This window comes from Platalea leucorodia (genome assembly GCF_965183815.1).
Source record: "Platalea leucorodia genome assembly, chromosome: 1".
NCBI classification, from domain to species: Eukaryota; Metazoa; Chordata; class Aves; order Pelecaniformes; family Threskiornithidae; genus Platalea; species Platalea leucorodia.
Window position 1 is genome coordinate 134,203,004 of NC_138823.1, and position 13,338 is coordinate 134,216,341.

The window sequence follows — 13,338 nt, forward strand, 5'->3', positions numbered from 1 at the left end:
AAATCTAATCCTGTCAACTAATTTACATAGGAAAAAAGAGCATGTGTGTAAAATCAGACTTATGTCTGACATCATACGAAAAGAACAAAGCCCTTATTTGGCAAAACACTGACATGTAGCTAGCAAACCAAACACAGCTCTGCTGTAATTTATCTGCTTGCAATGGAGTTGATGCTGCTGACTCCAAAGGTGAAGTCAGCCGGCAGTGATCATCATGTAGACTATGCTGTTAGACAGAGGAACTCTCTCGTTTTCTGTAGCCACTCAGTTTCCAAATACTTTAAAATTCATATATAAATTTTTACGTTGAAACAAGTAAAAAAGCTAAAAATTATTCATCAGATGATATAAATTATCTTTAAGTGACATCATAACATATGAAAAACTACATATAAAAAATTTATCTCTGTGTGTGCACATGCATGTGTGTGTATATACACACAGCTGTACATCCACACCAGTAACTAAGCTGTCATTCAATCCAGTCATTTTTATTAAGTAATGAGGAGAAGCTAAGAGGCTAAAGCAGACAAATCAGTGGAATTTAGTCAACTGAGAAGACTATAAAAGTACCGTTTACTCTATTTAAGAGCATTTGAATAGTTTTATCTATTGCTATAATATACAGCAATGTTAATATTTCAGTCACAGCTTTTGTCCATTCCCATAGAGCACATCAGTACTAGCTACATGTAGAGTGAGATCAGTGCTTTGTCAGACCGGTTCATATCTACATTCTACACCATAACTAAATAAATTAGAATATGCTAAAGTGCTACATCAACACTAATGTTCCTGAACAGTAGTAACGCACATTTCTCTTTCAAAAATAAAAAAATACAGCAGCTATAGTTTCAAACATAGTCACATTATGTGAATATGCTTACATGTCACTTTGTTACAGTATTCAACAAAACGCATGACACAAAACCATATGGCAACAGTCAAGACTCTGACAGAGTACAAAAGGTAACTTTTTAAAAGTCGAGCATGACAGAAATAGACATTTGCAGAAAACACACTGTCTTCAGAATTCACACTTGAAAGTTTCGTTTAATCGTAACTTGCTGATGTCGATATTTATTTCCTCTGGTTTGTCACGTCTGTATGTTACTGTTCTTGTACAAACAGTAGGCAAAAACATCTTATCCTTGAAGGAGAAGATACAATTTTTATCAACAATTAGCTAACTTTTATGTGCAAGAAAAAGATTACTGAATATGATGGCTCTGAAATCAATTACCTTCTTTGTTGCAGATACTCTGTAATCAGCTGAAGATTTAACTTTATTGCTACTCCCCTGCAGAATTATCTGCCTGATGATAAGGACAACAAGCAACCCGATCAGAAAGGTAACTATAAAGATTATGGAAAAGACTCTAAAGTAGCTTCGTCCAGAGAAACATTCTGCAACGAAAGGAAAACACAAGTGTAAAGCCTAATGTATGGAACAGGCACATCCCTCAAACATAGTTAAACCTACCACTGCATAGTAATGTCGCATAAATGTAACACGAGCCTGATAAAAGTTAAGGGAAAGTAAGGAAGTTAAGGGGAAAAGTTGCCATATGAAAGCTTTTAAAGCAGGGCATATCACAAAAGGTAATTCCCATTAAGATCCACTGTAGAAAAATGGTGAAACTATTATTCCTTTAATCTACAGAACTAAGACTCAGGCTTCATTGTGTTGGCCACCGTAAATTCTCTGTAAGCTGGTGATTTTATAGCTGAAATAGAGAGGACGAATAGTTAGAGATGTATGGGGCCAAGACAGTTTAATCTTCACAAGATTACAGTGCAGATCACTGGCAAAATATGAAAGAAAATGTGGTTCCTTGAATCTTTGTCCAGTGCTCTCCTCATTGGTAAACCTCTCTCACACAGCAAGCTTTCCTTTAATTAATACTAAAGTTATGAGAAAAGTATTCGCACTTAGTTTTCTCATTTATGAACAACTGTAAGATAAAAAGACGTACAAAAACGTGAAGTGACAAAAGATAACCATTTACCTGCATTTTTGTTGCAGTGTGGACTGCTTAAGCTTTATGAGATTTTATTTAAAAAAATGTTTATTCTTCCATGGCCCTCATAACTGTGCAGTTTTTTATACTTGAAAGGAATACTTAAACATTACTGAGCATGAGGTAAGCATTCTACTTCATTCTTCCTTGTTTCTGGTAATATCAAATAATGTAAGCATATCCAAAGTAATAAAACATATGGATGCCATAACAGATTTTTAGAAATATTTCTTTAAGCATTGCTCAGGAAGGATTCATTATTATTAGATGTGACTTCTCAAGGAGCTGGGAAATCTGATTTAGCAATGCTTGCCAATCACATTTCCTGTTATTATTTATCTTCTACTTTTCCTGAAGCTATGAGTGATTTTTCTCTTCTTCTTTCTTTCTTTGTTATTGTAATCATATGACACACTTTTGAAAGACATTGGAACAGTGGTGATTTCAACATGAATCCCAACCAATTTTCATCTCTTATTAAAATTGCCTAGAAAATGTCACGTACCTGAAGTTTGGTCAAGATAATGCAGCAGGTAAGCGCATGAGGTTGTGCACTGGTCAAGTTTAGCTTGGGATGCATTGTTAGAATGATGGCACTGAACACAGTTCCTGTAAAATAAAAATGTAATTAAAAACCTATGTCTTTCTCTGCACTCCCCTTAAAGAGATTGTATAAACAGGCTGACGTATTGCTTGCACATAATGCTTTCCTGTTGTTAGTAAAAACATTGCGACATTTATTTATTTTTTTTCTGTAATGTGATGCTCTCTCAGCATTTTATCCCTGTGATGCTTCTCAGAACCAACTAGCCAGAAGTTGTAAAGTAAAACATGTCTTTGGCTTCGTGCCACCTTCATCTGGCCCCTGCTCTGCATTTTGCGATGTGTGCTTTTCAGGGGTGTAGCTAAGGGTTCAGCACCCTTTCTTCAGCTGTCAGCCTCTAGTTCAGGCCTAGTCTTTCTTAACTATCAGTCTCATTGGGATACACGCTGGGCCTGAAGGGAAGAGATAGGTGTAGGAAACACAGCTTTGTTAATAATTTTTTGGATGCTACGTTAAGACAAAGCCACGTAAGGTCCCGCTGCTGGGCAGTTCAGAGGGTCAGCAGCACAGTGGGAGGCAGCGCTGCCAGTCTTGCCATCTTCACTTTATAGCCATGCAGAAGATGGACATCACAAGTGATCCTGAAAAAGCCCTGACTGAATTTTTAACGAAGCTATGCCATCTTCTGAATTTATCAAAGGCATGCATTTCACAGCGACTTTGAACAAGTGTAAGCCAGCAAGGCTAACTGCATTTTATCTAGTGAAGTCTTAGCAGTCACCTTTTCAGACATAGCCCATCTTGTCTCTCCAGTATATTCACCAGATGAGCTATAATTCAAATGAATACAAATAAACAACAATTCTGTTTTGATGACAATTCCCTTCTAACTGAAGGCTGATGTCTCACCCTCTTGGCCACAGTGGGATGCAGAAGATTACATGTGCTGACGGGAGGGCATAGAAGAGCCGTGCCCAAAGACAGGGCTTCACTGACTGTTTAAGCCAGCACCAGCCAGTGTGCCACTGACAGCTTGGTCTAGCTTCTCTCCTCCTTGGGCTGCTTATTTCGACCTCCACTCTATCTCTTCCTTTACAAGGGTAAGGAAAAATGGCATGCTTTAAATCTAGCACAGCAAAGACTAAGTGGTTTAAAACTGAGTAAACTAAAACTCCAAATTCATGGGCTTTATTTCCAACCTGGAAGATTTCATATGAAGAACCATCTTTTAATAAATATATGAAAAAAAAGATACTCTAGGACACACCTCCTTTGACTTCAGAAAGCTGGAAGTTGGACACAGACTGGTGACCACAGATATGGACATGCAGTTCTCTTAATTGCCAGTGTGAACCCCTCAGCTACATAGAGAAAAGTCTCAAGTATGAATTGTTTCAATTTCCTACAGTCTAAATATCTAAGAAATAGAGCACACATCTAGCCAAGCAATAATATTTCTCCTTGTTTCAACACTATAGAGTTAAAAAGTCAAATCTAGCACAAGAAACGTACCAGTTTTCTTCACAGGCTTTGTTACAAGTAGGGCAATATTCACACAAACGGCCAAAGCTTCTTGGATCTGTGCACTCACACTTTCCACATACACATTTTCCTCTTCCACTGCACATCTGGCCGTTTGAATTCAGGCAGTGCTTTGCTGATTGTAAAGAGCAATGGCAACGGTCACCTTCCCAGCCAGCAAAGCATTTGCATTTACCAGCTTCACATTCACCATTACCTGCAACATCAGAGAGCCGTGAATCATATGGTTTTATGAAAACATAGGAAGTCAGTTTTTATATGCATATGTTTGTATTGCTGGTGCTTTACATTAAACAGAGCTAATTTAGACCTTCACTTCCTAATTAGTTTTTAAGTTAACAATTTGGGCTGAAATTACCAGCGTGATACATATTTCTGGCTGCTGTTTGTTGTTAAGTTGAGCAAAAGTTGCTACCTTGATGTCATCCTAAAACGTTTTACTAGAATTTTCCCTGTTGCCTTGGATCAAAGCAGCAGTGATTAAAAATTACACAATAACCAGGAAAACAGTCTTCAGGCAAACTAAACAAACAAGCTTCTCTTTAGCAAGAAAGCATTCAATTCAGATAAACAGCAAGATTCGTCGGAGGAAGGAGTACCAAGTTCATGTGCACATGCCAGATTGGTTTTCTTTCTTTTGTTTTCTTTTTTCTTCTTCTCTTCTCTTCTCTTCTCTTCTCTTCTCTTCTCTTCTCTTCTCTTCTCTTCTCTTCTCTTCTCTTCTCTTCTCTTCTCTTCTCTTCTCTTTTCTCTTCTCCTCTCCTCTCCTCTCCTCTCCTCTCCTCTCCCTCTCCCTCTCCCTCTCCCTCTCCCTCTCCCTCTCCCTCTCCTCTCCTCTCCTCTCCTCTCCTCTCCTCTCCTCTCCTCTCCTCTCCTCTCCTCTCCTCTCCTCTCCTCTCCTCTCCTCTCCTCTCCTCTCCTCTCCTCTCCTCTCCTCTCCTCTCCTCTCCTCTCCCCTCCCCTCCCCTCCCCCCTCCCCTCCCCTCCCCTCCCCTCCCCTCCCCTCCCCTCCCCTCCCCTCCCCTCCCCTCCCCTCTCCTCTCCTCTCCTCTCCTCTCCTCTCCTCTCCTCTCCTCTCCTCTCCTCTCCTCTCCTCTCCTCTCCTCTCCTCTCCTCTCCTCTCCTCTCCTCTCCTCTCCTCTCCTCTCCTCTTTTTCTTTCACACACACCGCGATGGCCCTTATTGTGCTCCAGGGATCCACAGAGCAGCTGCAGGGAGAGAGTCCCGTCTAACAGACGGGATCCCCTAAATGGGAGTGAGGCCAAGGTACAGGCTGCCTCTTTTTTTGCCTGGGCTGGGCAAAATGGAGGGGGGAAGGGGATCATAGGACATCTCAGAGCCAGGCTCTGCACTGGAAGATATCCCACGAAGAGGCACACTGTTCAGCCATAGCCTCAGGCAGCAGGTTCCCCTGGTGGTACCCTAGGACAGGTACCACCTACCTCCATCACAGGTAACAGTCTCCAGCACCTCTTAGACAAAGATCTCCCTGTCTCCTCTGCTGACCAGGGCACCACATCTCAGGCTTTAGGAGCTTATAAGTTTGAAAGGTCTGCTTATGGTTAAGAAGCAGTAAATTTGCAAAGTTGGTTGGTGGGAGGGAAGAAGAGTGAGAAGATGAACTGTAATTCTTTGTGTTGGAATGAAGTATTTAAAGGATTAGGTAACATTATTTCTCTTCATTTTATGTAAAGTTCAGTGACCAGCAGAGCAAAACCAAAATAACTCTATTAAAGCCCATGGTATTACTCTAAATTTATCCAATTGTGGTCGAAAAAATTGGTCCCTCAATTCACTCATTAGTGAGTACAGAGTGAAATGGAAGGATGCAGGACAGCAGTATAGATTTTAAAATATTTAATCACTTCTGAGAGGAAAAAAAATATTCTGGTACAGATACAGTAACGATACTGATCCAATCCCATTTTTCCTTAATAACTCTAACTTAAAAGTACATGTTTTGTATCTTGTTCATATGCAATTTTCATTTACATGCTTTCTTTAAAAAATATAAAGTAGGCCACAAAAAGAATAAGAATTTCTAACAACTCTCCCTGTTTACGTTTCAATTCCACTCTCCTTTCTGGAGCAGGTGTTCTGAACAGTGTTAGCGTATATATCAGTATTTGAAATCAAGTGTCACTGTATCTCTCACAAGAGTGATTTAGGGTGTTAGAAAATCAAAACCTCTTCTGAAAGTTACGATTCCTCCTCATCTCTTAGTATCTCATATTCTCATTAGATTCAAATGTATAAACTTACTTACTGGAATAATTTTACTGTTTTATCCAAGATAACAATACCATTACTTCTGAAGAAGTTTGAGATTTAAATCTTAAAATAGCTAAACTTAGAAAAAACTCAATAAATCCCTAAAAAGGAGTTCTGAAGTTTTGAAGACCGTGCATAGCTCTGTGGTGAAGAAAGCCCAGGAGCACAAGTTCTTACCAGGCTGTTCAGGACATTTCACACACTAATTCTGCCCACACAATTCTTGTACTTGACAGCCTTATATTATTGTTTTCAGCTGCATCATATATATAAGCTTCAGAAAACAAAACAAAACACAATACAGACATAAACTCTGCAGCTTACCAGAACATAAGTTTCCCTGGTGATACGGGCAGGAAAAATCATCCATTTCACAGTACTTGCCATACACCTTGCCCAGCTTGTTTTTGTAGCAGAAACATTTTCCATCTATGCAATTTCCTTGACCACTGCAGATGGGCTGGTCCTGGTGTTGTCTGCATCTCTCCGAAGGAAGCGTATCTCTATTAGAGCTACAATTACTGTCACTGCAATGGGACTGTTTGCCATCAGAAAAAGTTTCATCAGCCCATACTCTTTTGTGCCTTGCACTGTCTCCATACTGACAGGCACAGCTTTTCTGCACATTAACGACGGCGGTTTCATTGAAACCAATAGGCTTAAGTATTGCATATTTTCTTCCTCCAGTTGTATCACATCCTTTCATCGTAACTGATACATTGAAAAGTACCTAAGAAGAAATAAAGACAGATTTTACATCATTATTATTTCCTATAAATTGCTTAAAATTTTTAACACATAAATAAAGCAGAATCTTACGTTATGCATGAATGTGCAATAGCAAAATACACAGTGGCCATTTGTCAAATATGTTATATTAATAATGATAAGCATCACAAATACAGTTAGAACCCTAACATTAGAAGATTGACAGCAGTCTACATTTCACGTGAAGAAAGCATAGTTCCAGAATACAAGTTTAATACAAGTTAAATAGTCATAGAATTACCATCATCATCCTCCTGATCTTATTTAATGCGTACATCCTGTGTATATTATAGAAATACTCAGCTGAGAACTGCGACTAGATTGAGCAACACAATACACAAACAGAAAGAGATACTCTTCATAAAAAGAACCTACAATGAATGTTCTTGCTGCAGAAATGGTCTGTGCAAATAGAAAACACAGGGGTTTTTTGGATGGCCCTATCTACTCCTACTAAAACACAGAAATGGCTCGCACCTTAGCAGCAGCTTATTTTTGCCTTTCCTACAGTGGGAATGGAGCAAGAGAGTCTTGCTGCTCTTGCTATGGCCCTGGGCAGACCAAGTGCTGCTTTGGGGTAGACCCAGTGCCTATCCCTTGGCCACACCATGGCCATCACCACCATGCCTCAGGACCTCACCCCGGTAGCGCCCACTGCAGCAGCAGCCCCCGTGGCTTTCCAGAGTCCCGGCACAGGACCCCAGATCATTTTGGTGGTTAGCTGACTGCCACAGAGTTTGCATCAATCACTACCAAAACTCTTTGGCAGCTCTGACATCTGTGATATTTTCACTGGATAGCAATCTTGTATTTCACGATTTTTTTTTTTTTTTTTTGACTGGTAGGCTTCTGACAGGGTATTCTCACTAAGGCTATTTAGCCTGCTGTCAGAAAACAACTCTTCCTCGCCTCCTCACAGAGCAAATACAATCAAGAGGAAAAGGCGAGAAAGGGGCGCAACAGAAACAAATACCTTCACTCTTTACCACCAAAGAACAAAGATTTCCAAATAAAAAAAGAAAAAACCTAAGAAACTGATTACGTATGAGGTTGAAACTACCCGCAAAGACTAAGACCATTCATTTCTCATCGCTGTCTCCCTCTCCTGCTGCACCCCCACACGAGAACAGCCGAGCCCTTGGGGACAATGGTGGCTTTGTGGCGAGCGGGGCTGCGGCTGCCTACACGGACAACAGGAGAAGAATGCTGTGCAGAAGCATGCGTTTCTTAATGCCGTATTGAGGGGGCACACAGGCTTTGTCTTGCCCTTTGCTTTTCTTCTTCTTGTTTCTTAAATGTGCCACTACACACATAACCCCTGAGTTGCCTACACTTTCCGTTCATGAGACTTCTTCCCTTCAGTTACGGGGCAAAAGTGTTGCTATGCACTAACTAATTCATATGGCAGGTGCGTATCACATGGGGAGGACAGGCTCCAGCTAGAGAATGTGTTTTTTATTCAACACAGAGCCCTGCTAGAAAACATCATCTTCATGTACAACACACTACTGGAGGGGTGGCAGGGAGACGGGAGGGAAAGGCAAATCATGTCTTGCATACGAGTTGTGAAATTTGATGGGTCTGAACACAGCAGCAGAAAGATTAAGTATATTGCGACTAAATAATTACACCACCTTGAACACTGACACTCACTCATAGCCAAAGTTAGTTTTGCACCCTGAAGAGGCCATAGGATTCTTCCAGAATATAATACACTTTGTGTTTTGGTAAGAAAAGGAAGGAAGAAGATTAGACAATGAAAGGAATGTGAGAATTAAGGAAAAGCATTTTGCCTGTAAACAAATACTGAAAGGAGGATTTACAGTTAAAATAAATTAATCTCTTGAGGATGGCTCATTTTCAACAGCAGTAGAGGTTTAGGACCACATGCAATCTTTTACAATCAACTGTCTTGGCTTTTTATTAAAAAGAAGCAGATATAAATATTTTTCTTTTCATTAAACAGAACAAATTCCAGCCCTATTTCTTATGACATGTACAGGGAACAACACTGGAAAAGAGATGATTTAAGAAGAAAAACATAGCAGATCTCCCTTAAACTGTAGAAGGTAATCAGCAAGTCATGCAGACAAAATTCAGAAGAGCATAAAATACATCTAAATGAACATATTCAAAATTCACACATTTAATCTACTGATTTGTTTTGCTATTTCTACACACAGACACAAGTAAAATCACATCAGCTGAGACATATGTACAAGTCAAGAAGGAAAGAACTCCTTGACCCTGCTCTTCAGAAACACAGATCTCTTCCTGGCAAGCTAAATGAATTACTCTACTAGTCCAAGCAATTAAATAAATATATCAAGGCGCAGGGAAGTTGTTCTGGGAAGAAAACCACGTTCTTTATATTAGCCAGACATCTTCCCACGCATTTTCACGGTGCATGATGCTCCAGTTTTTCAATCTGTTTCATTCTGTAGGTGGCACCAATCCAAATGGGGATAACTAATTTTATTAATTTGATTTATAAAATAAACTAATTATCCATAGCCCTGAGTGTGCATGAAGACTACTAGAGCAAGGAGAGGGAAAGGTGGCGTCTTGTACAGACCCAAGGAGCACAAATTTCAGTGATTCTTTTCCACTGGGTGATTATCTTTCACCCTCTTTACGTACAGATTTCATCACAATGAACATGGCCATTGTGCCCAGTGGAGGACAAAGGAGGAGAGTTTTAATGGACGTTAGCTTTCAGGAAAAGCTTTGAGCCTTAGTTCCATGAGATTAGTGAGAATTAAAATAAGATTCAGGAAAAATAAAACCAGAGAATAATAGAGAGTCTGTGATCATTAATCACATAAATCCATTTTCAGTTTAAGTAAGTCCCTAGAGGATTTCATACCATTGAAACCCAACCAAACAGAAAAATAAGTATTCCAGTTCCTTGAAGAATGAGAACTATCAACATACTTCTTCATTATACCCCACATTTTTACATCCTTCCATGCCAGTTTTTTTACTTCCATCAGGACAGATTGCAGTGATATTGAAATGAAGACCTTGGATCTGGTTATCCACTTGAATTTTCACTTCAGAGATTAGTTTCTGTAACCAGAAAACAAGTTTTAGTTGTATTGCATCTCAACATATAATATGCATTAGTGACTAACACCAAGTACGGCTACTATGTCTGACTAAAAATGAAGAAAGCTTGTCTGTGTGAATAAAGGAATGAATTAAAGCATTGTTTCCCATATAAAGACCAGATTACATTCCAAATATATACAACCAGTGAACTGGTAATTCTGATAAAGAGGATTACGTCTTCCAGATAAAAACATTTCCAGCTTTTCTAAAATGGTTCTGAGGCTGTATTTTTGGCAATTTGAAAATCTATTCTAACAACTGTGCGCAACAAAAACTGCTTATTGTTTGAGAGACTACACTGCCTTTTAGCCACACATTTAAAATAAAAGAGTAAACATACATACAACTATTGTTACCCAGCAGAAAAGGTTCCTAATTGACTTGACACTTTATAAACTTCTGATATTTTGGATCTGTCTTGGAAAACTTTTCTCTGAACAAACCTTAGGGTGATCAAAAGGCTATTAGGATTATTCTTACTGATTTATTTGGGTCAGCTAGGACTATGTAAGTCAAGAACTGGTTGATTCCCCTTAGGGCTTTTTACAATATAAAATAATGAAAAAGCCAGCTACTTTGTAACTTGTATTTACTGTATGCTCTAAAATCCTGTTTCCTTCCAAGAAGGAATATTGCTTCTTGACCTTTTAAAAATTTATTAAAGCTCTGTACAAACCTATGAGCTGAAAATTGCACAAAGAGATTATTAAAATTCCTGGCATATTAGTATTTAAAAAATTAGTTTAGTGGGATATTTTTACTGCTACAAATGGAAATTTAATTACATGAATCCGAACACATGTTTATCTTAGTAACTTTTTGAAAATTAGTGAATCATCTTTGGCTTTTTAGCCAGGGATTTTCAGCCAGGGTTTTCCATAACTAAGCCTAAGGTTTCCCTGCCTAGAAGAAGAGTCCAAGAGGCCCACTGTCATCAAACACTAACACTAAATTTATTTTCTTATCTAAGTACTTTTGCTTTCAAGAAAGCAAAACATTTAAGCCCTGTTCACCATGTGTTTGTATATTACAAGCCCCTAAAACTATGATAAAAATCTCAAAGCATCAAATCCAATGAAGTTTAGGATGGGAAGGAAGATACTGCCTACAAAAATGAAAATAAGGCAAGAGCAAACTGGGGGTGGCCGGAGCAGGAAAGTCCCACAGAATCTTCAATTGAACTAAATTATTATTTTGTAAATTTTCGTTTCCTCTCCTTGAATGTTTGCCCTGCACTGTGCTCTGAAAACCGGGATACAATTTAGGATGGACAGTGTAAAAGTGGCATACAAAAGGACTATTATCTTCAAAATTTTTTTGCCAGCAATTTCCTGCAAACCTCCATATTCAAAATGAGGTTTCTCAGTTTTATAAGAGAAAGCACAATATCAGGAGAACTTCTCTGCAATTTGATTACACCTAACATCCTCTGCTTTTGAATGCCTTTGCCTTCTGCATAATTTTTCCAACATGACAGTGAGAAAAATGTGCACAAACACACTCTATTGACTAGGAACAGACATGGGACTTGGCTCTGCATTACAGCCAATCTGCTGAAAGCAAATAGCCTGATTTAGATGGTTAACCTAGCACAATGGATAATTTCAGCCTCCCATGCCCAACTAATTAAAAATAATGTCATACATGTTGATACCTTGCATATAGCTTTGTAACTGATTTTTCAACTTCATGTTTGTGTAACTTGCACACCTTAACAGCATTCAACCATCTAACCCATCATGTTCATTTTGATGCTGCTCTATGGGCTCTCTGTGCTCTAGTACATCAAATGTATACTACTTGGCTTCATTTTCAAAGCTGTTTATGCCCCCTCTTACCAGGCTATCTCTTATTCACTATCAAGATGCCAATTTCCACTTTCAAGCTGCCATTCCCTGTCAATCATTTGTGGGAAACAACTTTATGCTCTTTCCCATACTATTACTTTCAGTTGAGAACTCCAGGCAAGAGCTCACAAAGCCATTTGCCATTGTTCTCTCCCAAATCCCTATCAAAACTTTTCTTCACTGCCATGCCTCAAACCCCTGAGTCATTACACTGCTTTCTGCAGTGTAAATCCTGCTTACCACAATATCCACTGTTGTCAAACTACTTCCTTGTAAATTCCCACCTCTTGTCTATTTTCTAAGAATTACACTGTAAAACTCTCTAGATACTGCGCTTTTTGCTCTGAATTTATATGGTGCCTAGACAGTGGTGTCTGGTCTGTAACTAAAGATCTGAGATGCCAAAATTCAAATAAGTCAGTCATTTCTTTTGAAGTTACATGGCAACAGGTGCAGAGAATCAAACAGCATATTTAGAAGCATCCTTAGAAAAGAAAAAGTGCTAGCTCTTGGCTTTGAGACCCAGACAGCCTGGGAATTTGAGAGCTATTGTGGGATAGTGTCACCTACCAACACCAACCTGGACATTCAGAAATGTAGGGAACTTATCCTCGTGGACTTCAGACAGAAGTCAAGATCCTGGAAATTCCAACTTTAGGCTATGAAAGGTGAAAAATCCCTGTACAAATACGTCATACAACATTATCACTCTCATCATACCTGATAGGCTTCTACCACCAAGTCATTGAGATTTGCTGCTTGTGATTCTATCTGTCTTGCAACAGTACCAGGCAACAGAGGTAACAGGTCCTATGAAAAATACAATAATTTATGCACAGTTTTAATTTTTAATATAAATATTGTGCTTTCAAAATTGGAAAAAGAAATCAGGTTTCTAACCTACTTTATACCAATGGAACTGGCTTCCTTGAACTGCAAAAATAACATTGATGTTATTGTCAATCAATTTTTCAGAGAGCTGCCCAAGAGATGGATGCTCCTGGAAAATAAAACAGAAAAGAGAAGACTCCAGATTAGTAGGAAAAACCATTATATTTCACATATGACACAATACAGGATTCCAAAACCACCCCACTCACTCCTTATTTCTGAATGTATAGAGAAATGCTAAGTCTACACCCAAAAGAAGGTGGGACCAACCAAATAAACAGATCATGACAAAAAAAATCATCATGGCATTAGCCAGACTGTGACAGGCTTATCTGTTGCCAA

At 38.9% G+C, this 13,338-nt stretch overlaps 1 protein-coding gene across 1 annotated transcript in view; it reads right to left on the reverse strand.

The window, feature by feature from the left end:
* Positions 1 to 1,027: 1,027 nt before the first annotated feature.
* ITGB8 (integrin subunit beta 8) overlaps positions 1,028 to 13,338 on the reverse strand; it is a gene marked incomplete at both ends in the record, with an annotated part of 42,149 nt that continues 29,838 nt past the window's right edge. The window contains 8 exons of the mRNA XM_082308929.1: positions 1,028 to 1,150; positions 1,244 to 1,407; positions 2,527 to 2,630; positions 4,078 to 4,303; positions 6,704 to 7,109; positions 10,082 to 10,216; positions 12,826 to 12,915; positions 13,010 to 13,105. Of these exons, the coding sequence (XP_082165055.1) occupies positions 1,028 to 1,150; positions 1,244 to 1,407; positions 2,527 to 2,630; positions 4,078 to 4,303; positions 6,704 to 7,109; positions 10,082 to 10,216; positions 12,826 to 12,915; positions 13,010 to 13,105 (1,344 nt within the window). The remainder of the gene's footprint in view (positions 1,151 to 1,243; positions 1,408 to 2,526; positions 2,631 to 4,077; positions 4,304 to 6,703; positions 7,110 to 10,081; positions 10,217 to 12,825; positions 12,916 to 13,009; positions 13,106 to 13,338) is intronic.